The following is a 26,881-nucleotide window of genomic DNA, read 5'->3' as shown; positions in this document are numbered from 1 at the left end:
CATACAAACGTATTTCTGTATAGACTTAATGGCCTTCATACGCAGGATTTCCCATTCATGATGTCGATCACAGCAAAATTGAATACCTAAGGCTCATTTGCTTACATTACACATTACTCATCAAACTTCCTGTTGTGTGTTGGCATTACGTATATGACTGTTCTGTGACAAACACATTTTGTACATGAGTGAGTGAGTGCGTGAGTGAGTATGGTTTTACGGGAATAATCGAGTTTGCAACTAGCATAAAGATAGAGTGAGTGAGTGAGTTTAGTTTTACGCCGCACTCAGCAATATTCCAGCTATATGGCGGCTGTCTGTAAATAATCGAGTCTAGACCAGACAATCAGACAATCTGGTGATCAACACCATAAGCATCGATCTGCGCAATCTCCAATCCCGTTAGTCGCCTCTTACGACAAGCATACCATAAAGGTAGAGATACCGCGAACGCGAGAATGCCATTTACGATATTCCATGCAAATCCATTTATCCCAATGGTCCCAGAGTTAGTGAGTGAGTGAGTGAGTGAGTGATTTGCGTTTTACATCGCATTTAGCAATATGCCAGCAAGATTACGTCGGGGGTACACAAGAAGTGGACTTCGCACATTTTACTCATGTGGGAATCGAACCCAGGTCGAGAGAATGGCTGAACCACTAGGCTACACCACCGCCCTCAGAGAGTACTGTCATTTCTGATCTGACACACCCGTTGTCTGAAAAAGTGCAATGTTTGTGTCTGTACCGGACGTAAACACACCAAAATAAACTGAGAGGAGCAAATGTTGTTTTATTGATCACAGGAAAAGTTTTTTCTGGGACAGATTGGTGTCGAATACAAATCGTACAAACAGAGATCAAATCATTCAGGGATCAAATCGTTCAGACAGAGACGTCAAATCGCTCTGTAGGGGATCAAATCATGCAGACAAAGAAATTCGTCAAGTTCATGGGTGAGTTTGTTTAACGCCACTTTAAGCAGAATATCAAAAACATTACTTTATTCCTGGTTTCATTAACGTAATTAACGTCAGTGATCACTTCAAAGTTTTCTCGAACTTAGGCCTTAAGTATTATATCAGAAGAAATCGACAACTAACAGATGTTCACAGCCACGTGATAAGAGGGGACTGACTCTTGAACTGGTTGTTTTCTTGCAGCGGTTGGTCTGACTAAGACATCTCGATTATATCCATTGTAATAATCCCACCAAATACTCCCGATAACAATGAGCATTTGTGTTGCAAATGAAATTATAACTTTCAAAGAGGCATCCAACCAAATTCACTCACACCAGCTACAACAGGTCAACGCTGTATGAACAGGAACAACGGACAGAGGTGTGATAAGGGTCCATGTATCTGACAAATTATCTGAATAAATTTAGAAACGTAAATATCGTTTGAAATCATATTTGATAATTTGAAGGTGTACATTTCAGCTACTGTGTACTTTGAACTGACAATACTACTAAAATAAGTCTATGTCTAATTACTTAAATATTAAGTTGTATAGTACCAGAGTACTGGTTCACATCGAGAATAAACGTATGCTAAAATTATGTAAGTCGTTCTTTACGCTTGAAAGCTGTCCAAGAAATACACATTGCACCTTGACGTTTAGGCAAGTTAAAATACCATCATGAGTACATAAAATCATTCATACAACCAATGCGATGATGTAAACTGATTTTACATCTAACAGAAATAAGGTGCATAAATACGCAGTGCATATCATGAAAAGAGTTACAGTTTTTAGCAAGTACAGGCTAGTTCATTTCGGAGCCCTGTCCGGAATTCGAACCTATCAGAGTGAAGCAGTTGGTGTTGGCAATTGGATGGTGTTGGCAATTGGGTAATTCTCTATGAGATCATCAGTGTCATCTCAGATGCAACTCCATCCACAATATTTCCTAGTATTTGTATTGAAAAAGTGCAATTCCAAACATAGTGAACTGTAAAAGTAACGCGATTTTCGAAAAATATGAAATCTCATGGAAATAAGTATGCACGTCTTCTATTTAAAAACTCGACATAGATGTGTTTGTGTTGCTGTTCAGTATATAACATATGTTAACATGGAAACAGAGGATTCTATGTATTAAACACCTATCTGATATGACCACAAGCATATTTCTGTTGAATAATAGACATACGTGTACATGAAAATATAGATTGTATCTTGTTATACCTTCGTTTGGGGCTGCTCTTATTTCCATAGGTCTTTCAAAGAATGGGCTATAAGTTAATCAATGATTCAACAAGAGACATGATTATCACATCACAGATTTTAAATCTAGACGTATTTAGAGAATACTGAGAAGTAATGAAGGCCTTCTATCCATGTTAGTCTTTCAAAGATAGTACAGAGAAAGGTCTCTCTGCCCTAGCAACTTAAATTTTCAATTGAGCCCAGGCTAACACAGTCCATTGCTAGTCTCCAGTTAACAGGAGGTGACGGCCAGTTGTCCCATGTGAGTCCAACAGGTTACGTGCGTGGAGGTGGGCCTGGTTAAGCAGCTGAAAGACAAATTCGTACATATAAGAACTGTACCAGGAGTCTGCTGTGTAACAGATAACCTCTAATGTTTTTTTTATGTAGTTATTGTCCTATCGTGATTCTACAATGTGTATCCGTGTATCATGGTTTTACCCTTTAGTCTGCTATTTCACAATCCAGCCAGCACTGACGAACGCCATATGAAAGATGTTTGCATTCATTTAAAAAGACCTTTCCGAAAGTATGAGGAACCATCAAAGTGAACTGATATAATATTTCATAAAATTGGATTGACGTTCGTACAAGGCAGACATTCGTAAATTGAGTGAGTGAGTTTTACGCCGCACTCGGCAATATTCCAGCCACATGGCGGCCGTCAGTAAATAGTCGAGCCCAGACCAGACAATCCAGTGATCAACAGCATGTGCATCGATCTGCGCAAGTGGGAACCGATGACATGTGTCAACCAAGTCGCATGTCTGACAAACTGATCCCATTAGTCGCCTCTTACGATAAGCATAAGGTACAGAAGATCAATTTAACCCGGATCTTTAGGGGTCTGCATGGAAAAAGAAAGTACACATTAGAAAACAGGATCTTGCCCCTGGAAAGGTCAACAAAGGTCTTGACTGCAACAGTTGCCACAAAGGCAAAATAGAGGTGGAAATATATTATGATACCCCCGTTACGTATATCGCCATCGACTCAAAGTAAACATTAGAAAACTTGATTTTGTCCAAAACCGTTATAAAATACTCCCGTCACTACGCTGAAATGGAAGTGTAAAATTTCGATTCAAACACGATCCAATATCGAGGAGCAAATTCACGACATTTCAATATCCTATATATTGCTAGTTGAACCAGAGCATTCTTTCCGTGTAGTGTTAACACTACCATGTCAGAAAATCCCACCTCGCATCTCATCCCGTGACATCCCAAACGACTGTGTAGGTGACACATGGAACCGACTTGTACGGAAGTCAGCAGTGACCGTCCATCCCGAGTGTTTGAAGGTGGCCGAGGGGAGGCCTGCCTGGTAGGCCTGCTCTAGCAGCATGTTGCTCACTGGGGGAAAGGCTTTGCGTTCCTCTCCAGGAGGGATCATGTACCACTGGACGTTGATCTGAATCGTTTCGGCTCGCTCCCGCGTCTGGTGCTTCGCTATAATACTTTGGACAAATTCCTGAGTCTTCCTCTTGGCTGCCATGACGTCTTCTTTGGAGCCATGGAAGTGCACCATCTCGTTGTCTACCTGCGCAAGGACGTGCAGATCAGCGCAGAGGGAGATCACGTGCGACACCTAAAACAATGAATGGAAATTTTCGTAATGGTCAGTGAGTGAGTTTAGTTTCACGGCGCACTCAGCAATATACCAGCTATAATTGAATGTTTCGTAATGGTCAGTGAGTGAGTTTAGTTTTACGGCGCACTCAGCAACATTCGAGCTATATGGCGGCGGTTAGTATTTTCTGACACACGCTTGGCTGTGGGTTTCCTTGAAGAACTGTACTGCCTCAGCCACTGCCGCAGGGTTAGTGAGGACAAGACGTACATCTCGGAGGAATTTCTCATGGCTGTTGAGTATTGCCTTGTTGAACGCCAAGATGAAGGAATCCTCATGTGTGTTACCTTCCAAGAAATAACCCAACATTCTAAAATTTAATGTTATTCTCAACATTATTAATCACCGCACTCAGCAATATTCCGGCTGTATGGCGGCGGTCTGTAAATAATCGAGTCTGGACCAGACAATCCAGTGATCAATGGCATGTGCATCGATCTGCGCAAATAGGAACCGATGACATGCGTCAACCAAGTCATCTAGCCTGACAACCCGATCCCGTTAGTCGCCTCTTACGACAAGCATAGTCGCCTGTAATGGCAAGCATGGACTGCTGACCTTCTACCCCGGACCTTCACAGGTCTTTCACCATGGCATGGTGTATCAAAACAATCATGGCGTAACTTGGATTCAGTCTTAAGGTCATGGTGAGTGAGTGGGCCTGGCTCAACAGTACTTTGTATCATGAGGTGTATCGTGGCCGTAGCCTGGTGGTTAGAACGTTAAGTTGTCACGTTAAAGACCCTGGTTTGATTCCCCACGCGGGTCCATTGTATAAAGTTCGTTAATGGGTGTTCGCCGCCGTATTTATGCATGAATGTTGCTAAACTCACTCACTAACAAGAGTTCGATCATGCTGTTGACAAACCAAGAAGGATAACGAATGCACTGTCATAGTTTTAAGCCGCTTTTAGCACAGTTCTAGCAATAGCAGGGCGGGGACACAGGAAAAGGGCTTCGGGGAATCGCACCCCGGCCTTCGGTGTGACGACCGAAAGCTGTAACACTGCCCTTTGATATTTGGAATGACTAGATAGATGTTCCGACTAAGTGCTAGATCTTAGCTCACCTTGTCGTCAGGAAGAGTTCCCATAGCAGGGTGTGTCAGTATTTCTGTCACAACGTTCTGCTGCAAGATTGCGGAAATAGTGTCCATGCAGTTTTCAAGGTGCTCTTTGGCCATGGCCAAAAGATGCAGTCGTGGTAGGGGAAGAAGACATGGATCACCCGAACTCATGGACCTGTATCTTTGTGGTGTGGAGCCTATGTACAAAATAAGGGAACGTCAAATATATTCTAAGACCACAACATATGGGGTGAGTGAGTGATATTCATTTTACGCAGCATTTAACAACTGTCCAGCAATATCACGGCTGGGGACACCACAGATTGGCTTTATACAATGTACCCGTGTGGGGAATCGAACCTTTAGCTGACACCTCAGATAACAAATATAAACAGTGATTTATAGCAATTTCAATACCTCCATGAAGTACCACGAGTGGGCACCTCAGACACAATAGATGAAAAAGAGCCATGTGTACGTGAAGGCAACCCCTTCACAACCTCCACACATTTACCCAGTACATTCACCTCATACATTAAATATAACGAAGGGCAATACTTACATTAAGTGGACGAACGTGGAGGCAACCCCTTCTCAACCCCCATCTATTTACCCAACACGTTCACCTCATACATTAAATATAACGAAGGGCCATGCTTATTTTAAGTGGACGAACGTGGAGGCAACCCCTTCACAACCTCCACACATTTACCCAGTACGTTCACCTCATACATTAAATATAACGAAGAGCCATGCTTATATTAAGTGGGCGAACGTGAAGCAACCCTTTCACAACTTCCACACATTTACCTAACACGGGCACTTCAGACATTAAACAAAACAAAGGGCCATACTTACATTAAGCGGGTGTACGTGTAGGCAACCCCTTCACAACTTCAACCCATTTACCCAACACGGGCACTTCAGACATTAAACATAACAAAGTGTTACTAGAGTGTATTTTCTGTAAATTGTTTTATTGATTAGTGATAATTAATATTGGGTCACAATGTTTAGAGTTTTGAGTGATAGTTATTGTAAATGTTCAGTGCTATTAGTATTTTAGCCGCAGGCCTTTAGGAAGTGTTCTGGAGTTGCCTCCCCTGACTATTTGTGTTTACCTCTAGGAGACTACGAGAAGGTTCTTAGCTAATGACGCTGGTTGTGCTCGAATATTCAGGAATCAGTGATTGTGTATATATAAGGCTGGTTGCTGTGTTGACACACGGACACACACGGATTAACTGGAGTACATCATTCGTCCAACATCAATCTGCCTGTTTTTCTCAACGCATGACCTACATGCCCGCTGCCTGACCGCTCGCTGTGTTACATTCAGTATTACTTTTTCTCACTCTCAACCCAAGAATTTGGTGAGCTGATATTATATTTGTGACCCATTACTTTAGATTTCACTAAGTTGCATTGTACATGAAACATCTTTTGTGAATCATAGTATCTTGCCTTTGTTTGCTCAATACATGATACTGAATATTTCAGACTTGTCTGTGTTATATGTTGTTGGTTCTGAGGGGATTTCTTACACCATTTGTCACGGCAAATTATAAATTGTAACAAATTATAAACCGTAACAAAAGAACGATGGTTATACTATATGGACTTACTGGAAGACAACCCATCTTCATCAGATAGCACAAATGATCTCGTCTTAGCTGGGCGACCAACGTTCTGTCGGAAAATGGAATCACAGGTGAACTTTTGCTCTGCGTTGCTGAGGACAACCCGAACATCACTGAGAACCTTCAGCTGCTTCTTGTATCGATTGATGGCCCTCTCCATGCCGGTGGCGAATAACCTCGCGTCGGCGTCTTGCTCCTCTGCAGGAAAGATTTATTTTTTTTTAGTTCATAAAACATTCAGTTGAAGACATAGACATATTTTCTACTACATGAGCACGGGTGAAAAACATGCAGACTATTGTTAGGTCCATATACTCCTTGTCATTTCTTTGTCAAATCCCCTAAGCAATTCTCCAAAAAACCTTGAAGACTGGAACTGATCTTCAATAACCCATGCCTGCCGTAGAGGCGACTAACGGGATCGGGTGGTCAGACTCGCTAACTTGGTTGACACATGTCATCAGTTTCCAAATGCGCAAATCGATGTTCATGCTGTTGATCACTGACTTGTCTGGTGCAGACTCAGTTGTTTACACAGTGCTGGAAAATTGCTGGGTGTGGCGTAAAACTAAACTCACTCACTCACCCACTGTCAAATTCGTCTTCAAGTTGTCAAAGATAAAGTTCATGAGTGAGTGAGTTTAGTTTTACGCCGCACTCAGCAATATTCCAGCTATATGGCGGCGGTCTGTCAATAATCGAGTCTGGACCAGACAATCCAGTGATGAGCATCGATCTGCGCAATTGGGAACCGATGACATGTGTCAACCAAGTTAGCGAGCCTGACCACCCAATCCCGTTAGTCGCCTCTTACGACAAGCATAGTCGCCTCTTGTGGCAAGATAAAGGCATGTAGAAGATGGAAGAACATGAAGACACAAAACGTTTTATGTATAGCAACTTCTTTATATTCTTTATACAATGTTAATCAGGTGATGAAGGAGCTAGAAGTAGCTCTGAAGGGTCACATAAATAAATAAAGAGGGTTGTGCGATTGCGAATACTGGAATATACACTGAACAGCAAAAGAAACACAAAATGAAGTCTCAAAAAGTAAGCGTTTACGTTTAAGTCTTCTGTTTTTAAAAAAAATGACCAAAAATGCCAAAAGTGGCTTTTTTCGCTGTTCAGTACAAGTTGTTGAACAGGTTACCCGAAATATCGTGACCAATTGCGAGTGACATGATTTTCTCCTTGTCGGCTTTTCGGAAGCATTTTTTGATCATCTCCTCAACATTGTTCTTGAAGTATTCCGTGGACACAAGCATGACGTTCGTGCAGGACATATTCTGAGCAGGAACCACGACAGCTCCGGATTTTGACATATTTGCTCCTGGATTAGAAAACGTTGTCTAAATGATGCTATACACCCAAATTATGAAATATCGCAAGATGTTATCACTTTTATCTTTTGAAGAAGCAGCGAGACAAATAATCACGTCCGCCTTTCAGCATAAGGATAGCGATATCGCTAAGGGCGATCCAGTGGCAGACAGAACTTACGATCACTTCCAACCATACAGTCAGGCCCAAACTCGGACTTCAGACATGCCACTTGGCCTGAAACAAAAATACAAATTGCCGTTTATATGTATTACTTGATAAAAACAGCTGAGGGTAATTATAATATATACACAGATAACATATACAGCTGAATTCGAAGTGTACTCAGGGTTAAACCAGAACACCGTACAGATCCTGAGGCGAGGCGAGGCGAGGCGAGGCGAGGCGAGGTGAGGTGAGGTGAGGTGAGGCGAGGTGAGGTCTGGTTTAACGTCGCACTTACTATCATTTCACTCATGTGACGTCATGCATCCATGTGTTTGTGTGGCTACTTTTACTAGCCCAGACTTAAGATCGTTTTATAGTGCTAGCTCACTGTGATAATTATTTACTTATCTGCTACTGGTTGTATGATTTTGGGGGGTTGGTTGTTTAAGAATGCACGAGTTATATGGCGACAGTCTGTAAATAATCGAGTATGGCGTAAAACAGCACAGACAGAAAATACCCCACAACACCAACAACAGCAACAGCATGAAAACAAAATTATATTTACTCACTCACTCATGTTAATTAACTATACTTACCACGCAGGGATACTTTGTTGTCAGTGGGTACCACGATTGTGTTCACTTTTTCCGTGCGCAGAGTTCCTACTTTCAACTCAACCCTGAGTGGACCCATCCAAAATTCTACAAGAAGAAACGTTCGGTCACACTAACCGGTTCTGTCAACATGTCAACTGTTCGCATACGGAAAAAGTACAATCTCCTACATTTGTCAGAGTGCAGTTACATCTTTACTGAAGCTGGGTTCCGATCCACAAAACGTCTGTAAGGTTGTGATCTGTCGTAAACTCTAAAGTTTATCATTAGCTCACGAATGTCGTCTCGCTGCGAAAACGTTGTTTAGTGGAACCAAACCGTATACAATCACACTACAGAATATATAACATACTGATCAGCATAAGAGCCGCAATTCTGTTTTTGTCAAGTATTTAAATAGAAGACATGAACGTGAGCGCTTACTCTTATGAGATTTCATTTTTCCGAAACTTGCGTTTTTTAAGCATATTATCAATTGAAGCTTGGGTGATAACCGCGTGTTGGTGTTTTTACTAACTCAGCACCTTTACTCTTCATCCTATCATTGGTCGTTGGTAGTTCTCTTATGACACTCGGGTCGCTGTCGAATGCCTCATTGAAAGCCTGTAAAGCAAACGTAAAACATGAGTAAGTGAGTATGGCTTTTAGAAATATTCCAACAATATTGCGACAAGGACACCAGAAATGGGCTGCATCCGTGTGGAGAATAGAACCTGGGGTTCAGCAGGACCAGCAAATCCAAATTTTGTTGACTAGTCTGGTAAGCTATGCCTGAAAGTTACTAGCCCACAAAATAATTCTCATAACATTCACAAAATGTGCAATAATTACAAACTATGCGAAATATTAGAAAAGGTAAAATGCCATAATAAATTTTGCATGAAAGAGTATTATGACTTAACAAGCCGAAGAGAGTATTGCTTAAAATGATCCGATGAAAATTCACTAGCCAACTGGGCCGGACTAAATTTTTACTAGCCACTGGTTAGTGGCCATTTTGCGCACCGTTTAGCTGTATCATTTAGACGTGTAAGATACACAAACCTTTGTTGTCTTCTCATCCTTGAGGTAGAGTACAATGATCACCTCCCTGAGACATGTCAGTGGGTTATCAGTGGAGAAAGCGGCTATTTTCTCTTTGAACACCCGGGCTACTATCTCGGGTGGGTACTGTAATATGCCAGTCCCAAGGGCCGGGAAGGCGATGGTCTCGTAGCCTCTTGAAGGTGCTCGTTGTAAACACGTGTCCACGGTCTTTGTCAAAGCCTAAATGAAGAGGTTTTATGTAAGGTTGTAACGATGCATCGAACTAGAGATGAACTGCAATTGTTGAGTTTCCCACAGCAATTAATAGACGGTAGAAACTAAAAGCTGTCAATGCAATAGTAAGTGTGGCCATCGATAGTTTAGTAATTGACTTCCGTTGATAAATGCGTAGCGCAAAATACAGAAAGTACCAGATTCGTACGTTTTGATTTCGAGTTATAAGTCCCTGTTATGTCTCAAACGATCAAATTTCTTGTCAGTTATTAAAAGAGACTGAAACTACGTCAGCTTGTTGTTATTCCATATAAACTATACGTTTTTTTGGAAACTGACTTTAAATGAGACAATTCATAGAGAAACAAAAATGTTGCTCTTGTATTGGAATAGGTGGCCACAATAGGCTATCGCCCTTGCAATACTTGTTTCCCCCCAATACACACTCCTAGCTTAGATCAACTGGTTTTTTCTACTGAGAATAATACTCTCCATTGGTGATTTCTTAGATCTGTCTATAATTGCTGTGAATTACAGGCTACACTGGCGTGATTTGATCGTAGAGCGTGTTGACAATGAAAGAAAGGGTCAGTCGTAAAGAGGTTTACAAGAGGATACTTATAATCACTATGATTGCGTCTGGTTCGTAGACGGATCTGCTGGGACATTGATAAGATACTCAATCGTCACATAAGAAAAAGTAATTTGGTATCATCCAAATCAGGTATCGGAAACCGCGCCTGAAGATTATCCAAGAATACAGAATGTGAAGTACAAGTTTATATGTTTGAAAGCATATGCACCGAAAACGTGTCCGTAGCTGCAAATTTGTTCCAATGAAACAAAAAAGAAAGAAATAGCATATCATCGCTGCGATGTTGCAGCAAACGGCCTTATGACTACTTCAGGTCATTACTGAGGGCCCACCTGTAAAGCATTGCTTGAATCATCCCACTTTGGGAGGCACGTGTGGTACACACTCTTGCAGCGTAGATTACCTCCCCCTGTTTCCACGACATCGCCGAACTCGATGCCTTTGCGGTAACGAATGTTGCACTCGTTCTGTATGGTATAGCCCCCTTCTGTCAGTATCGCCATGGAAACCGCTCCCTGATTGAGTCTCAGGCCCTTGTTGGTCGTGTTCACTATTACATCGGCCTGTTTCATGAGAATACAGTGCTAATGTGAGGAATACCGGGTGGTCAGGATAGGTGACTTGGTTAAAACATGTCATTACGTAGATCGATGCTCATGCTATTGATAATTATTACCCACGTGGTACTTCGTAAAGGTGTTTCATAACACAGCGTTATGACACATATGTGTCATAACACCTTCGAGTGATTTGATTGGCCAATACGTGAACTTTGACATTACTGGTACTACTTTCATCACTCATTCCATTCATGATTTTCATTCATAACTTTTCACACCTGAGAGCATGTAAAACGAAAACACTTCTATGGAATTAGATAGCATTTATTTCACTTAGAGTGGTTAAAGCTCGTGATAAACCAAAATTATTTCACTCGGGACATAAACTTGATATGAAAGGGGCAGCTCGTTTAATATCCTATAATTATTTTCGGACCGCCGCCATTATTGCTTGAATACTGCTGAGTGTGGCGTTAAACAAGAAACAAATTAAAACGAAAAAGTCCCTTAACGATAGTGCTTGCCCTTATATTGGCGGGTTGGTATGGACCACACAATCTAGTGAACAGCATCATGAGGATTGGTTATATATATATATATGCAATGGGGATACAATGACACATGTTACCAAGTCAGCGAGTCTGATCACCCGATCCCGTTTGTCACCTCTTATGACAAGCATGGGCTACTGAAGACTAGTTCTCACCAGGATCTTCACGAGTACTTTGCCTTACATCCATCCCATTCTGTCAGAAGTCTTAAATACAGAAAGCCTACACTCTCCCACCCCATCAAGTCTCTTATGCAGATGTGAGAGCAATCTACTTGAAACATGAACACCAAGACATTCATTTTCGTGAAGGGAATCAGTCAGGATGTATCTAGATTAAATGCTTATGGTTCTGAGGGCGGAGAGGTAGCCTAGTGGTTAAAGCGTCCGCTAGTCACGACCCGTGTTCGAACCTCCACATAGGTACAATGTGTGAAGCACATTTCTGGGGTCCCCGGTCGTGATATTGCTGGAATATTGGTAAAGGTGGTGTAAAACTAAACTCATTCACTCGCCTGAATGGGGGATAACTAGATATAACGCTAGCCCCGAGAGTTAGGTCGGTAGTATGACTCCGTGGCTTCTTGTTTTCGGCGCGACGAGCGGACGCTTTAACCACCAGGCTACCCATCGCTCCTTAACAGAGAGAACATACCTTGGTTTTTGACAGCTCGCCGACTTTGACTGTAATCTCGACACCCTGGACATTTACAGCACCGACATCTGAATAGAGACTTCAACATAAGTCTTTAATATTCTGATAATATACTGTATACATAAACTGAAGGTATACACTTTAATCAATATTGGATAGAAAGCTTCGAACATTCCCAACGCATTAAAGTTGTCAAGTAGACATGTGGACGCATCAGTGACAAAAATGATGTATGTCCGATGCATTGTCAGCTGACAGTTATGAACCGATAATCCTTGCAGGAACAACCAATTTACGATCTAAGCATTCCCATATTTGCCAACTATTACCGCTGTCAACAGCTTTGACAAAAAACATAGTTGTAAACTTGGCCCAGTCTCGTAAAGGCATATTTAGCGGCCGCGCAATTTGGAACCAGAACTAGATCTTGAATACTAGTATACGCTTGTCACCGGATATCTGGTGCCGGAAGTAAGCTGGGCCCTGTCTCACATATCGCAAACTGCAACGCGCAAATTGAGTCGGGATCCGTCTTAGAACTGGAAGTAGCGCCTCGCGAGACTTACAGGCCATAAAGTACCCTTCCCTGTGTGTGGTGCATAAAAAACATAGGTTCCTTAAGGAACAATCTGAAATTTTGAGTAAATAAGTACACGGGCATTTCGATTCGATGTAACATCAAAGGGTCATACCCTTCGTCCGTTTAACTGTTCCAAGGAGTCGGTTGTTTCTTTCATTCTCAAATATCTGAAACCAACAAAATGCGTCTCCCGTTAAAACGTTCAGACAAGAACAACAATCATTGTGCTCAATAACTAATAACAACTACTTGAGTTCTATTATTGCACTTTGTACTGAGCAAATTAAAACATTCGCCTCAAACTGGTACAACTAGTACTACTGCTATCGCTAATATTACCACAACCACGTGAAGTAGAGGAAGTACTACCAATACTAGCAGCAGCAGCAGTAGTAGTAGTAGTAGTAGTTGTTGTTGTTGTTGTTGTTGTTGTTGTAAGTAGTACTGTGGTTGTGGTCGTAGTAATGATATGAGAGGCAGCAGGACGTTTCTTTCTGCTTTTCTCTTACATTAAAATGTGAGCTGTGACATTTTCAAGATATTCATTTTCAGAGCAATTATTCCTAATGTTCCAACGTCAAATGCAATGTCTTCAAGACAGACAGATATGTCTCAACAGTACCTTATATATCTTTTCCTCTGTGTCGTAGATGACGATATTTATTTCCTGTAAGCCACTCTTGGTTTTCTTTTCAAACATGGAAAATGCATCGAATAGAGCTTTGGCAGCTAAATGAGGAGGGTATCCGAGTCCACCGCAACCCATTGCTGGGAACGCTATGCTGGTGTAGTTTGAGACGTTGGCCGTTTCAAGGCAAGACATAACTGCCTTCTGAAAGACCTAAAGGGCAAAAACTACATTTGAAGAAGCAAGTCGGTAGAGAGTCTCCTTGTCTGAACCGCCTATAGACGAAAGTGGTGCATGTCTTTGTTGTGACACTACTACTACACTCTTAAAGGTCACATATACTCTAATAGGGTACACATGCAAAATCACTTGCTGACATCGTTATAACAATTTCACTCTTGGAAGTGAGGTGGAGGTCAATATAAAATTGCTTGCAATATAAATGTCACTTCGACCCCCACCTTGCTTCCTTGGAAGAGTCCTTACGTTAAAAGTTGTGTCATGTAAAATCCTGTTGGCCATGATTCAAATGCACAATTAACTACCAGTAAAAAGTAGTTTTGATTTTCTAACTTGACGAGAACAAATCATAATCTCAAAAATTCTAACGGACTTCATAGCCCGTGACTTCACGATTTTCAAAAATGGCGGCGCCCTGTCTGAGGATGAATGCTCTTTAAGTTTGTTTTCACCGACTTACAAAATCAACATTACATTCTACTGGTAGTAAAATATGTATTTTATTGATGGACATTAGGATTTTACATGACATTGCTTATAACACATCACAATTTCACTCTTGGAAGCGGTCAATATAAGGGGTCAGTATAATATTACTTACGATAATATTGTCACTTCGACCACAACCTCGTTTCCGAGGAAGAATGCGTTATATCCATGCAAAATCCTTTTGGTCAGCAATGTGTAGTAAGCAGTCATGATTTTATGAAACTTGAACTCCATTTTCTATCCTGGAAGCGTGGTAGGGGGCGAACCATCCGATTTAGTATATACCACAGGCTTCCACAACGCTCACTTCGCACACACTAACAAACAATTCAAGCACAAACTACGGAGTCTGGTGGAATGGAAATCTGTGCATAGTGACACCATCACCCGACCCCAAGGGTCAATTGACGGCAACACAACAATTCGGCATGTCTTTGGATTTTCTATACAATTGACTGGAAATCGTTCCTTCTATGACGTCACTGTAGGGCTCTGGCGACAGAGTTACGTAACCTGTCTGCGGTTTCGTTTGCGGGCGAGAGAGAAGAAGACGGCTTTTTATCAACTTTTAAGCGCTTGGTACTAATTAACCACAATTTTTTTTTTTTAAAAAAATGGTGTTTTGTTTATGACTTAAGTCTTTCATAAGCATTGATAAAAAGAGTACCAAAAATTGAGTTTAGTGGTCCTTTAAAAAAAGAAACGCATACGTGAATCTGAGAATACTGGACCCATGTAACAAAACAAAATAGATATTATTTCTTTCCTAAACGTCATCTTTGTGTGATTCTGAACAGCTCCAGAATCAAAACGCTGTAATTTGTGCAAAATGCAAGTGCAGCATGTGGTATCGATCACTGTAAAAAAGCAAATGTTGTGTTTAACTTTGAAATTCGTTTTGACCTAGAAAAGCACAAATCATCATGCTACGAGTGCCGCCAGTCGAAACATCGCAATAAGCCGCTTTGACGCTGGGAGTCGTAGTCTGTAATTGCCCGACATTCTACCCTCATCAGAGCAGCATATCTTGCCCTTGGGCATCGATAGATTCGGTAGTGACAGTGTCATGGTGTGGAAAAAGATATCCAGCATGCAAAGCTTTGATTCAGTGGTGCTTCGGGTGATATTTCTACGTAGTCCTTGCACGTCATATACTTCCGATTACGGGTCTAGAGAGGGAACATGACAACCTACTTCCAGCATAACAAGCTACTTCACATGGAACGCCCGTCACGGTCCGCAATTTTGCCAGTTTTAACGTCAATGTCTTGCCATATCCTCCCACATTCACCACTGGACAGAACAGGACGATCGACGGGTACATAAACATCAAAGCACGCCTCGGATACAACTGGTCATCGCATTGCAGGAAGAATGGAAAAGAATTAAGAATGAAAAGGTAGGGGGTACCGTAATGATACTGTAGAACGTTTACAGTATTAAATATCATTATATGGACAAAGGCTTACCTTAATGTCTCCCTTCACCTTCTCCCAGGCAGGAATGCAGCAATGGAAGACACTTTTGCACTTGAGCTTTCCGCCTGATGTCACAGTAAGTTGCCCGTATGAAACGTCTGTAAAGGACTTCTTCTTGTGTTTCTTCTGCATGGCTGCACCCGCCGCCTCCGATACAGCTTTGAGTAGTGAACCATCCACATGTATGGAGTTCCTCCCGACGGATATAACGATTACGTCCACCTGAGTAAGTAAGTATATAGTTTTACGCCGCTTTGCACTCTCCTACCCAGAGTTCCATGCGGGGGAGCCAGCATAGTATTTCTGCCACAGGCCAGAAAGATGTGACGATTCCTCACATCTTACACAGTCCATTTTATACAATTTCTTAACTACTTCATTTTTGATTACACGATGCCATTCTTCATTTTTGATGAGTCTACATAACAAATTAACATTGTTGTTGAAATGGTTTAATTTCACTGAGGATGAAGGATGAAGCCGGTTTGAAAAGTACATATGTATCGTCAAACCCTACTGACGCAGTTGCAGAAGAACATTTTCATAACAGTGTAAAACAATACAAAAACCTCGTCGTATCGCTTCCGTTATGCCAGTCTCAGCTTATTTATGTATATGCGCATTTGTTCACAAACAAAAGAAAAGTCCGGTCACGTGATATGTAAATTTAGCCTGTGGCAGTGATGTTATGCGAAGTCATCACTGAGCCGGAGTGTGGCCGCTTTGAGCAAAATTACAGTAATATCACGGTAGGGGACACCCGAAATGGGCTTCACATGTTTTGCCCATACCGACAATCGAGCCGGGACTTCGTCGTGACCAGAGAACGCTTTAACCACTGGACTATCCCACCGACCCACATCCACCCGGACACATGTGACATAAGCAGAGGTTAGTTCTCGGTGTAGGCTAACGCTAAGTCTCTGAATATATACCATCCGCTCGTGTTAGTTGCCTTATGTCAATGTTTGGGAACAACAAGCAGTCCCTTATCCAAATCTCTAACCCTGAATTTCTACTGCGATAAATTTCTATGAAACTATTGTCATGAATAGGAGAGGCAATGCACGCCCGTGAAGAACCGAGTTAGAGTTGGTCTTCAATAACCAATGCTTGTCTCACAGGCGATTAACAGGATCGGGTTCTATGGCTCGCTGACTTGCTTGACATCGAATCCTAGTTGCGTACATAGATGCTTGTGGTGTTAATCACTGAATACAACAGGTATATTGCTTAGCGGCGTTAAACTGCAAACCAGTTGACTTAAACAACTATATCCTGTTCTCTACTGTAACAGTGTGTGGATTTTAACCGACGTTGGAATCAAGTTACAAGTACTCACGAGTTGTTTAGTGATATCCCCTTTTACAACCGTCACCTTGGCCTTCAAAATGTTCCCAGCTTCGTCCTTAGACTTTGCACCTGGAAAAACAAGACCAAGTCAGCTGATACTTCGTTTAACACGTGAAAAGTTCAGGTTTAAAGCTGCGATTTATTTGTTGCTCAACGACAGTGTTAGCAGTGTTCCATCTATAATATCGCGTTCGGTAAATAATCGAACCTAGACCAGACAATCATGTGATTGACACGAAAGTAATCGATCCCTGCAGTTTGGTAACGGTGACCAGCATGAAACAAACCAGTGAGCCTGACCACTCGATCGTCTCTTCCGACAAATACTCGTTGCCAAAGACTACCTCCAACTTGCATCTTCATGGATGTGGACATATTAGTACATGTCGTCCGCCACCCGCTCACTCATTTCTCTCAATGGTATCCCAGTGCCATCAATTGCCAGGGTGATTTGTCAGCCGCAGGTCAACTTATCCTGGCGCACCAGTAAGTGCACCGAGAGCTCCTACACCATGCCCTATGGCTTACAAAAGTGAAGACACATATTGAACGTGCATTTCACTGTAAGACTTCCTTCGAGATAAAGGATAAACCTCATAAGGAAGTCAATTATCACTTACTCTCTCACTCACTCATTCGAATAACCACGATGTGCGTCAGACAACCACTCACTCACTTGAATAACGGTGTTTGTGGGACAATTTACTCACTCTGATACATATGTTTAAGACAGCTTCACGCTCATATACCACATGCTCTTACCTATAGGAGGCGTGTCTTCCTCAATATCTACGACACACACATGTGCATCTTCAGTCCTCTTTATCATGTTGTTCCCGGATGGGGACTTGAGGAATTCCAAAGCACCCGGTTTATCCAATCTGGAATACTTCACGACAACGTCATCACTCAAAGACTGCAACTCGCCTATGGCACTGCTGAGTTGTGATCGGGGTCCAACAACCCTCACCATGAAAGAGGCATGATCAAAAGAAACATCTATTTCGTATTTGGCCTTAATAGTTTCAATGGCAGAAGAACAACAGCGGGTAATGGCAAGGAATATGCCTTTCTCGAAGATGAGTTTCCTCTCGTGCACACTGCTTCTTTCTGCCGCTTCTACCAACATCTTCATGACTGTGTCCTGAACTTCCGCAGCACAGGCCATAACGGCAGGTTTGCCGTCGTTTAACCTGTCGATGATGAAAGGCTCTTTAACTCTCTGCCGTATGTCCTCTATTAGCTTCTTCCATTTTCCCTGTGTTAACATGTCGGTTTTCAGGTAGGTCATCTTCACTGACTCGGTGATCATTGTGGATGCAGCCGAGACCGTCGCCGAATCGCTTGCGTGAATCCACAGTTTGTCCGAGAGAACCTCGATCACTGCATGCAGATCCTTGGCTGCCAGTTTGCACTGAATGTAATTTAGGAATTCGTCACGTGTGAACGCGAACAGTAAAATCTTCTGCACGTTCGGGAGAGTCGAACTCCGAACCTTACCCAGGATTTCTTCAATTTCAATCCTTGCAGCCAGTATGTCTGTCCCTTGACCTGATATGGTAAGCGTTCCAACTTCCGGGTTCACCTCTACAGTAAGACACTGGTGTTTATTTTTCAGACACTCCGAACATTTCATGATCTGCAAATACCTGAACTGCCATGGTTTCAGTTCTACGACCAGCTGCTGATGAGCGACGTGAGGCATTTCTCTGTCCATGTCACCTTCTATCTTCCGTACTAGTTCCATGATATCCTCCGCTACCTGTGGTACACGAGTATGAGACCCTGTCAGGATAACCCGATCGTCAGACAGTTCAATCTTCACTTCATCTGGGTTAGGATTTGGTATATTCTCTATTTTGGCACGTGTCCTTGGTATAAGTGGAACATTCAACACCAGGATGTCGTCAAGGAAACCCTTTATCGCTGACTCAGCCCCTTCTCTCCATGACTGTATGTCTTGCTGAGATGAAGTTCGTGGGCCTTCTTTAGTTTCCAGGGCAACAATGCGGTCGGTTGTTACGTTGGACCACTGTATAACTGCTCGGTGTTTCCTACAGAGGGTTTCTGTAAGTCTCTTCCTACGTGTATCGGACTTTTCAAGATAGGACAGTTTATTGCTATCAACGTTATTCATAACAAGCATAGCCAGTGGTTCGTTCTCTGTCGGGGCATCTGAGTCTTCTTGGTGTGTTTTTATAACTGAAAATGGTGGATATGCTCAATAAATTATTTTTAATATAAATGGTCAGTTCTGACTTTTTATTTTTTTATTTTGTTTATTTTTGTTTTTTATCGTTGTTGTTTAATGCCAAACTAAGCAACAATCTATTTCAGTCGAGGCTGGACCAGACAATCAGGTGAATGACTTTACGAGCATCGATCTATGCAACAAAGATACGATGACATTCGCCGGAGCTGGTATTTTCAAGTACACCAGTTTTTGTTGATAGACAACTTCGTTATTGCAAGGGATGCGATGTTTCGGTGTGGATTTTAACGTCGTTACCAAGCAATCGTCACCATCACTTATCGGAGTAAAGCCAATCGATGATCATTCTTTCACTTATAGTCATCGAGTAAATTTCTCTTGGCTTGTAAAATATGTGATGATCTTTTAACATAATCTACGTACATAATCTACACTATAATCTACATAGAAGCAAAATAGCATTTCATAGCAATATTGTTAGCATATTCGTGCGATCATCCCCTGCTAAAACCATGAATACCCATTCACAAGAAACATCCCATACCACCAATAGCAGAAATGATGGATTCTGCGAACCTCAATACCTAAAAGTGTTATTGGCCGATGGCATCCAGTGAGTAATAAATCACGAATATCGAATGGACTGTTGATACAGCACTCACCCTTTGGTTTGGCATCAGGTCTGGGAGGTGGCAGTGGGGGTGGCTTGTTTTCCTTAATCATATCAACAATCTGCGATATCCTCATGCTCTCCACCATTTTCCGCATATCATCCCTGAAGCACTCTCTGAGGCATGTTTTCAAGGACAAATATGGGGATTCCTCATCCTTTTGGGGTTGTTTTGGCATATCATTATACTCTTCTTCTTCTTCTTCTTCACTACTAATTGATTCATAAACAACGTGTGCCTTTTCAGACGATACTTCATTTTCCTCGATGAAGCTTAACATGGCTTTACTGAATATATGTTCAGGAATCCTATCTGTCACAGGTTCTGTTTCAGAACGGTCACGTGACGTATCTGTTGCCTCTGCCATCACAGTCGAACTTTTTTTCTGTCAAATTAAAAACAAATGTCGTAAATTTTATTACAAAGACAGGGGAAACAACAAGATTTGCTATCGACAGCTCTTTCATATGTATAGGTAACAACACAATGTGTGTATGGAGAAAGAGGATGAGGATTTTACTTGAATGATTACATAGACGATTCATATTGTCTGGCCAGGGCTATAATACCACTACCAATACCCCTATTGTGCTGTAATAATACCATTGTTCAACCCATAAACGTTACACGCAGATTATCACTAAAGGATTATCCGGCTAGAAGGCCGTGGATCCCTAACAAGCAACAATTGATATGGGGGTCATTGTACCCTGACATTATGAGACGCTGGTCATAATATCACTCACTTGTTTGTCTCAGTCAGACTTGACTCATTCATACATACCTATCAACTCGATGTCAGACATTCCCCAGCCTAAACAGTTCGGAAGATATACGCCAGTCAGTGTTGTATGTAAGATACTGGCCAACCAGATTAATAAGTAAGATGATTACCATCAGTAGTGTATATAAGATACTGGCCAACCAGGGTAATAAGTAAGATAATTACCATCAGTAGTGTATATAAGATACTGGCCAGCCAGATTAATAAGTAAGATAATTACCATCAGTAGTGTATATAAGATACTGGCTAACCAGGGTAATAAGTAAGATAATGACCATCAGTAGTATATATAAGATACTGGCCAACCAGGGTAACAAGTAAGATAATTACCATCAGTAGTGTATATATAAGATACTGGCCAACCAGGGTAATAAGTAAGATCATTACCATTAGTAGTGTATATAAGATACTGGCCAACCAGGTTAATAAGTAAGATCATTACCATTAGTAGTGTATATAAGATACTGGCCAACCAGGGTAGTAAGTAAGATAATTTCCATCAGTAGTGTATATAAGATACTGGCCAACCAGATTAATAAGTGAGATAATAACCATTAGTAGTGTATATAAGATACTGGCCAACCAGATTAATAAGTGAGATAATTACCATCAGTAGTGTATATAAGATACTGGCCAACCAGGGTAATAAGTAAGATAATTACCATCAGTAGTGTATATAAGATACTGGCCAACCAGGGTAATAAGTAAGATAATTACCATCAGTTGTGTATATAAGATACTGGCCAACCAGCGTAATAAGTAAGATAATTACCATCAGTTGTGTATATAAGATACTGGCCAACCAGCGTAATAAGTAAGATAATTACCATCAGTAGTGTATATATAAGATACTGGCCAGCCAGATTAATAAGTAAGATAATTACCATCAGTAGTGTATATAAGATACTGGCCAACCAGATTAATAAGTGAGATAATTACCATCAGTAGTGTATATAAGATACTGGCCAGCCAGATTAATAAGTAAGATAATTACCATAAGTAGTGTATATAAGATACTGGCCAACCAGGGTAATAAGTAAGACAATTACCATCAGTAGTGTATATAAGATACTGGCCAACCAGATTAATAAGTAAGATAATTACCATCAGTAGTGTATATAAGATACTGGCCAACCAGGGTAGTAAGTAAGATAATTACCATAAGTAGTGTATATAAGATACTGGCCAACCAGGGTAATAAGTAAGATAATTACCATAAGTAGTGTATATAAGATACTGGCCAACCAGGGTAATAAGTAAGACAATTACCATCAGTAGTGTATATAAGATACTGGCCAGCCAGATTAATAAGTAAGATAATTACCATCAGTAGTGTATATAAGATACTGGCCAACCAGGGTAACAAGTAAGATAATTACGATCAGTAGTATATATAAGATACTGGCCAACCAGGGTAATAAGTAAGATAATTACCATCAGTAGTGTATATAAGATACTGGCCAGCCAGATTAATAAGTAAGATAATTACCATCAGTAGTGTATATAAGATACTGGCCAGCCAGATTAATAAGTGAGATAATTACCATCAGTAGTATATATAAGATACTGGCCAACCAGGGTAACAAGTAAGATATTTACCATCAGTAGTATATATAAGATACTGGCCAACCAGGGTAACAAGTAAGATAATTACCATCAGTAGTGTATATAAGATACTGGCCAGCCAGGGTAATAAGTAAGATAAGTACCATCAGTAGTGTATATAAGATACTGGCCAACCAGGGTAACAAGTAAGATAATTACCATCAGTAGTGTATATAAGATACTGGCCAGCCAGGGTAACAAGTAAGATAATTACCATCAGTAGTGTATATAAGATACTGGCCAACCAGGGTAATAAGTAAGATAATTACCATCAGTAGTGTATATAAGATACTGGCCAGCCAGATTAATAAGTAAGATAATTACCATCAGTAGTGTATATAAGATACTGGCCAACCAGGGTAACAAGTAAGATAATTACCATCAGTAGTGTATATAAGATACTGGCCAACCAGGGTAATAAGTAAGATAATTACCATCAGTAGTGTATATAAGATACTGGCCAGCCAGATTAATAAGTAAGATAATTACCATCAGTAGTGTATATAAGATACTGGCCAGCCAGATTAATAAGTGAGATAATTACCATCAGTAGTATATATAAGATACTGGCCAACCAGGGTAACAAGTAAGATAATTACCATCAGTAGTGTATATAAGATACTGGCCAACAAGGGTAATAAGTAAGATAATTACCATCTGTAGTATATATAAGATACTGGCCAACCAGGGTAACAAGTAAGATAATTACCATCAGTAGTGTATATAAGATACTGGCCAACCAGGGTAATAAGTAAGATAGTTACCATCAGTAGTCTATATAAGATACTGGCCAGCCAGATTAATAAGTGAGATAATTACCATCAGTAGTATATATAAGATACTGGCCAACCAGGTAACAAGTAAGATAATTACCATCAGTAGTGTATATAAGATACTGGCCAACCAGGGTAATAAGTAAGATAATTACCATCAGTAGTATATATAAGATACTGGCCAACCAGGGTAATAAGTAAGATAATTACCATCAGTAGTGTATATAAGATACTGGCCAACCAGGGTAACAAGTAAGATAATTACCATCAGTAGTGTATATAAGATACTGGCCAGCCAGATTAATAAGTGAGATAATTACCATCAGTAGTATATATAAGATACTGGCCAGCCAGATTAATAAGTAAGATAATTACCATCAGTAGTGTATATAAGATACTGGCCAGCCAGATTAATAAGTGAGATAATTACCATCAGTAGTATATATAAGATACTGGCCAACCAGGGTAACAAGTAAGATAATTACCATCAGTAGTGTATATAAGATACTGGCCAACCAGGGTAATAAGTAAGATAATTACCATCAGTAGTATATATAAGATACTGGCCAGCCAGATTAATAAGTAAGATAATTACCATCAGTAGTGTATATAAGATACTGGCCAGCCAGATTAATAAGTGAGATAATTACCATCAGTAGTATATATAAGATACTGGCCAACCAGGGTAATAAGTAAGATAATTACCATCAGTAGTGTATATAAGATACTGGCCAGCCAGATTAATAAGTGAGATAATTACCATCAGTAGTATATATAAGATACTGGCCAACCAGGGTAATAAGTAAGATAATTACCATCAGTAGTGTATATAAGATACTGGCCAACCAGGGTAATAAGTAAGATAATTACCATCAGTAGTGTATATAAGATACTGGCCAACCAGGGTAATAAGTAAGATAATTACCATCAGTAGTATATATAAGATACTGGCCAACCAGGGTAACAAGTAAGATAATTACCATCAGTAGTGTATATAAGATACTGGCCAGCCAGGGTAACAAGTAAGATAATTACCATCAGTAGTGTATATAAGATACTGGCCAACCAGGGTAATAAGTAAGATAATTACCATCAGTAGTATATATAAGATACTGGCCAACCAGGGTAATAAGTAAGATAATTACCATCAGTAGTGTATATAAGATACTGGCCAACCAGGGTAATAAGTAAGATAATTACCATCAGTAGTGTATATAAGATACTGGCCAACCAGATTAATAAGTGAGATAATTACCATCAGTAGTGTATATAAGATACTGGCCAGCCAGATTAATAAGTAAGATATTTACCATAAGTAGTGTATATAAGATACTGGCCAACCAGGGTAATAAGTAAGACAATTACCATCAGTAGTGTATATAAGATACTGGCCAACCAGATTAATAAGTGAGATAATTACCATGTGATGTGATACCATGTGATATACTAACAAACCTGAATTGTAAGTTACACAGAGTTATGATCTGTAATGTTTTCGCCAAACCGATCTGTACAGTCCGTTTGAGTCAGACACGGACCGATGAATTGCAGATTTTATCATTGTACAAAATTGCCTCATAAATATACATAATACACATGTTTATCATTTACTAATGCCCAACAGCTTTCAGATATTTGAACATTTTGCTCCACCAAAAATGTTGTTAAAGAAACTATCATCATTGAAAACGAAAAGTTTTTATCTGGTGGGGACATCTCAGAAACCCGAAATGTAGAGTAAATATTCACCAACCCTATCTCATTGTAAGACAGTCAGAAACCCGAACTGTAGAGAAAATATTCTTCAACCCTATCTCATTGTAAGATAGTCAGAAACCCGAACTGTTGAGAAAGTATTCACCAACCCGATATGATTGGAAGATACTCACCAACTAGTCCAACACATAAGATACTCACGAACTGCCCCAAACATTAGACAATTACACACCATACCATGTATAAAACAAGGCTTGCATCTCAGCCTTACATGCCCTACTAGTATACAACTGGTTACAACATACAATCAGTTCAAACAGCCATAGTCCGTTCCACGTGAGAAATACAATCAGTTAGAACATTTACAACAGTGCTGTTCAATAGTGAACACAGCTATAACAGATATCAACGCACATAAACAAACAATCTAACTGTTGTACCATTAGCTATAATGACATAGGGTGAACGATTTCATATTTCGACATGTGTGTATGATAAAACTGGCTCCAGCACAATGAACTAAAGCACAATGAAAAAACAACTCGACTGCTCACAGCACAGAAGCAAAGTCCGCATTCGTATTTCAAGCAGTATAAAGAAAATATAACATAGTAAAACGAAAAACTCAGTAGCTAAACAGCAATGACAGTGACCCACAATGAAATCCCCAATGACAGTGACTGCACAGTACAAAGTTCAATAACTAGTAATCAATGATAGTCACAGTAAACAGCTTTGACTATTCACATAAAGTCACCTGGTGAATATGTTAAAACTGTAGCCGTGAATCGCAAGCACTTTCTGTACAACTACTGAAAACAGCATCTTACCTCTCTTCCGCGTTACTGTATCACTGTATGAGAGTTGCAATCTACACCTTCAACTTTACTCATTAGACAACTGATATATTGTCAACGAGCACTTGCATGTCCCGTGCCTTGTGCACTCCGCCAGGTAATTCAGCGACAGTTGATAAACTTCCTTGTTACAGTCTGCTCTGACTCGGTGACTAACATAGATATATTTGGGTAAACCCAACATAGATACTGTATTCTGTTGAGCAGTTTTTCATTGTTGGATAATAAATATCGATTATGTTTGCTGTTTTTGATATCTACACGTGTAGCAGACAACATACAGTAGTTACCCATAAAATGGGTCACCATTAGTGAAATTCCTATAGATTTGCACGTTAATTAACTCATGCAAGAATAATTGTCGTAAATTCACTTTCGGTCGAATTGCTTTCGATACCTTTTACTGGGTGGGAAATAATCTCCGCTAGATACACATAATTTCCATTCAGTTTGTTGATTTTTATATATATAACTGTGACTATTTAAATACATTTATTAGACAAACCAATCAGGTTTAAGGTTGACGTCTATGGGATGGGTTAAAATATAGTTGCACTCATGGTGCTTAATCAGGTGTGATTCGGAAAGTAAAAAACTAATCAAAGGGAAGATGAAAGAAAATTATGTACATGTATCTGAAGGTGATTTTCCTAGATGTTTTCAAAGTACAATGGTTTCTACTCAGTTTACGAAATGATTCTTGGAACAGTTAATTAACATGTAAGTCAATGGGAATTACACTAATGATGGCTCACTTATCGCCGACTGGATCGCATCAACGTTGGCGGTACTCCCCTAATTAGCCCTCCGTGAAAACCGAAATTTACATCTTAGCCTTTCCGGGACTTCTGCAAAATAGATTTTAGCCCTCCCGATGCGACACCCATCAGCTAGGCGAGGACATAGTTCGATATTTCTCGGTCAAAATTAGTAATTCAGTTAGCGCTGATTTACATCAGGAAAATTATTATCATGCTAATATGCTTAACACATTTTCAGCTTTAGATCAGTGGTGGTTTTAGTCCAGTACGTGCGTCGAGGACTAACGCCTACAGTGTGCGTCTTGCGTCTATGTCTTTGATTTTTGTGTGATATTCCTGACTACATGTATGCTATACAGTTGTTCAGCGTTTTCACATAGCATATATGTTCAACTTCTTTATCGGAAGTTAAAAATTGACATTTGCGACCAGCATTTATGTCTTCATCTACGACC

General features: G+C 40.4%; 1 protein-coding gene across 1 annotated transcript; it reads right to left on the bottom strand.

The window, feature by feature from the left end:
• Window positions 1–772: 772 nt before the first annotated feature.
• LOC137266313 (protein mono-ADP-ribosyltransferase PARP14-like) lies at window positions 773–25,819 on the bottom strand. Its single transcript, XM_067801798.1, has 18 exons — window positions 25,639–25,819; window positions 19,922–20,315; window positions 17,810–19,249; window positions 17,037–17,116; window positions 15,686–15,916; window positions 13,482–13,700; window positions 12,972–13,026; window positions 12,280–12,347; window positions 10,847–11,077; window positions 9,704–9,925; window positions 9,184–9,262; window positions 8,642–8,746; window positions 8,055–8,111; window positions 7,705–7,884; window positions 6,537–6,749; window positions 4,915–5,108; window positions 3,416–3,803; window positions 773–2,521 (listed from the first exon to the last, which is right to left on the bottom strand). The coding sequence occupies exons 2-18, from the start codon at window positions 20,295–20,297 to the stop codon at window positions 2,514–2,516; spliced, it is 4,146 nt and encodes a 1,381-aa protein (XP_067657899.1). The 5' UTR covers window positions 20,298–20,315; window positions 25,639–25,819; the 3' UTR covers window positions 773–2,513.
• Window positions 25,820–26,881: the final 1,062 nt, after the last annotated feature.

The sequence above is a fragment of the Haliotis asinina genome, chromosome 15 (assembly GCF_037392515.1).
Source record: "Haliotis asinina isolate JCU_RB_2024 chromosome 15, JCU_Hal_asi_v2, whole genome shotgun sequence".
Lineage (NCBI taxonomy): Eukaryota > Metazoa > Mollusca > Gastropoda > Lepetellida > Haliotidae > Haliotis > Haliotis asinina.
The sequence above is the reverse complement of the archived record's forward strand: the minus strand, read 5'-3'. Positions and strand labels throughout refer to the sequence as shown.

Excerpts from the sequence above, each read along its gene's own strand:
- LOC137266313 (XM_067801798.1), bottom strand. The coding sequence starts at position 20,297 with ATGGCAGAGGCAACAGATACGTCACGTGACCGTTCTGAAACAGAACCT. Across the intron at positions 17,117-17,809 it reads GGAAGACACGCCTCCTATAG|GTGCAAAGTCTAAGGACGAA; the intron begins GTAAGAGCATGT and ends TTGTTTTTCCAG. Across the intron at positions 5,109-6,536 it reads TGAAGATGGGTTGTCTTCCA|GCTCCACACCACAAAGATAC; the intron begins GTAAGTCCATAT and ends TTTTGTACATAG.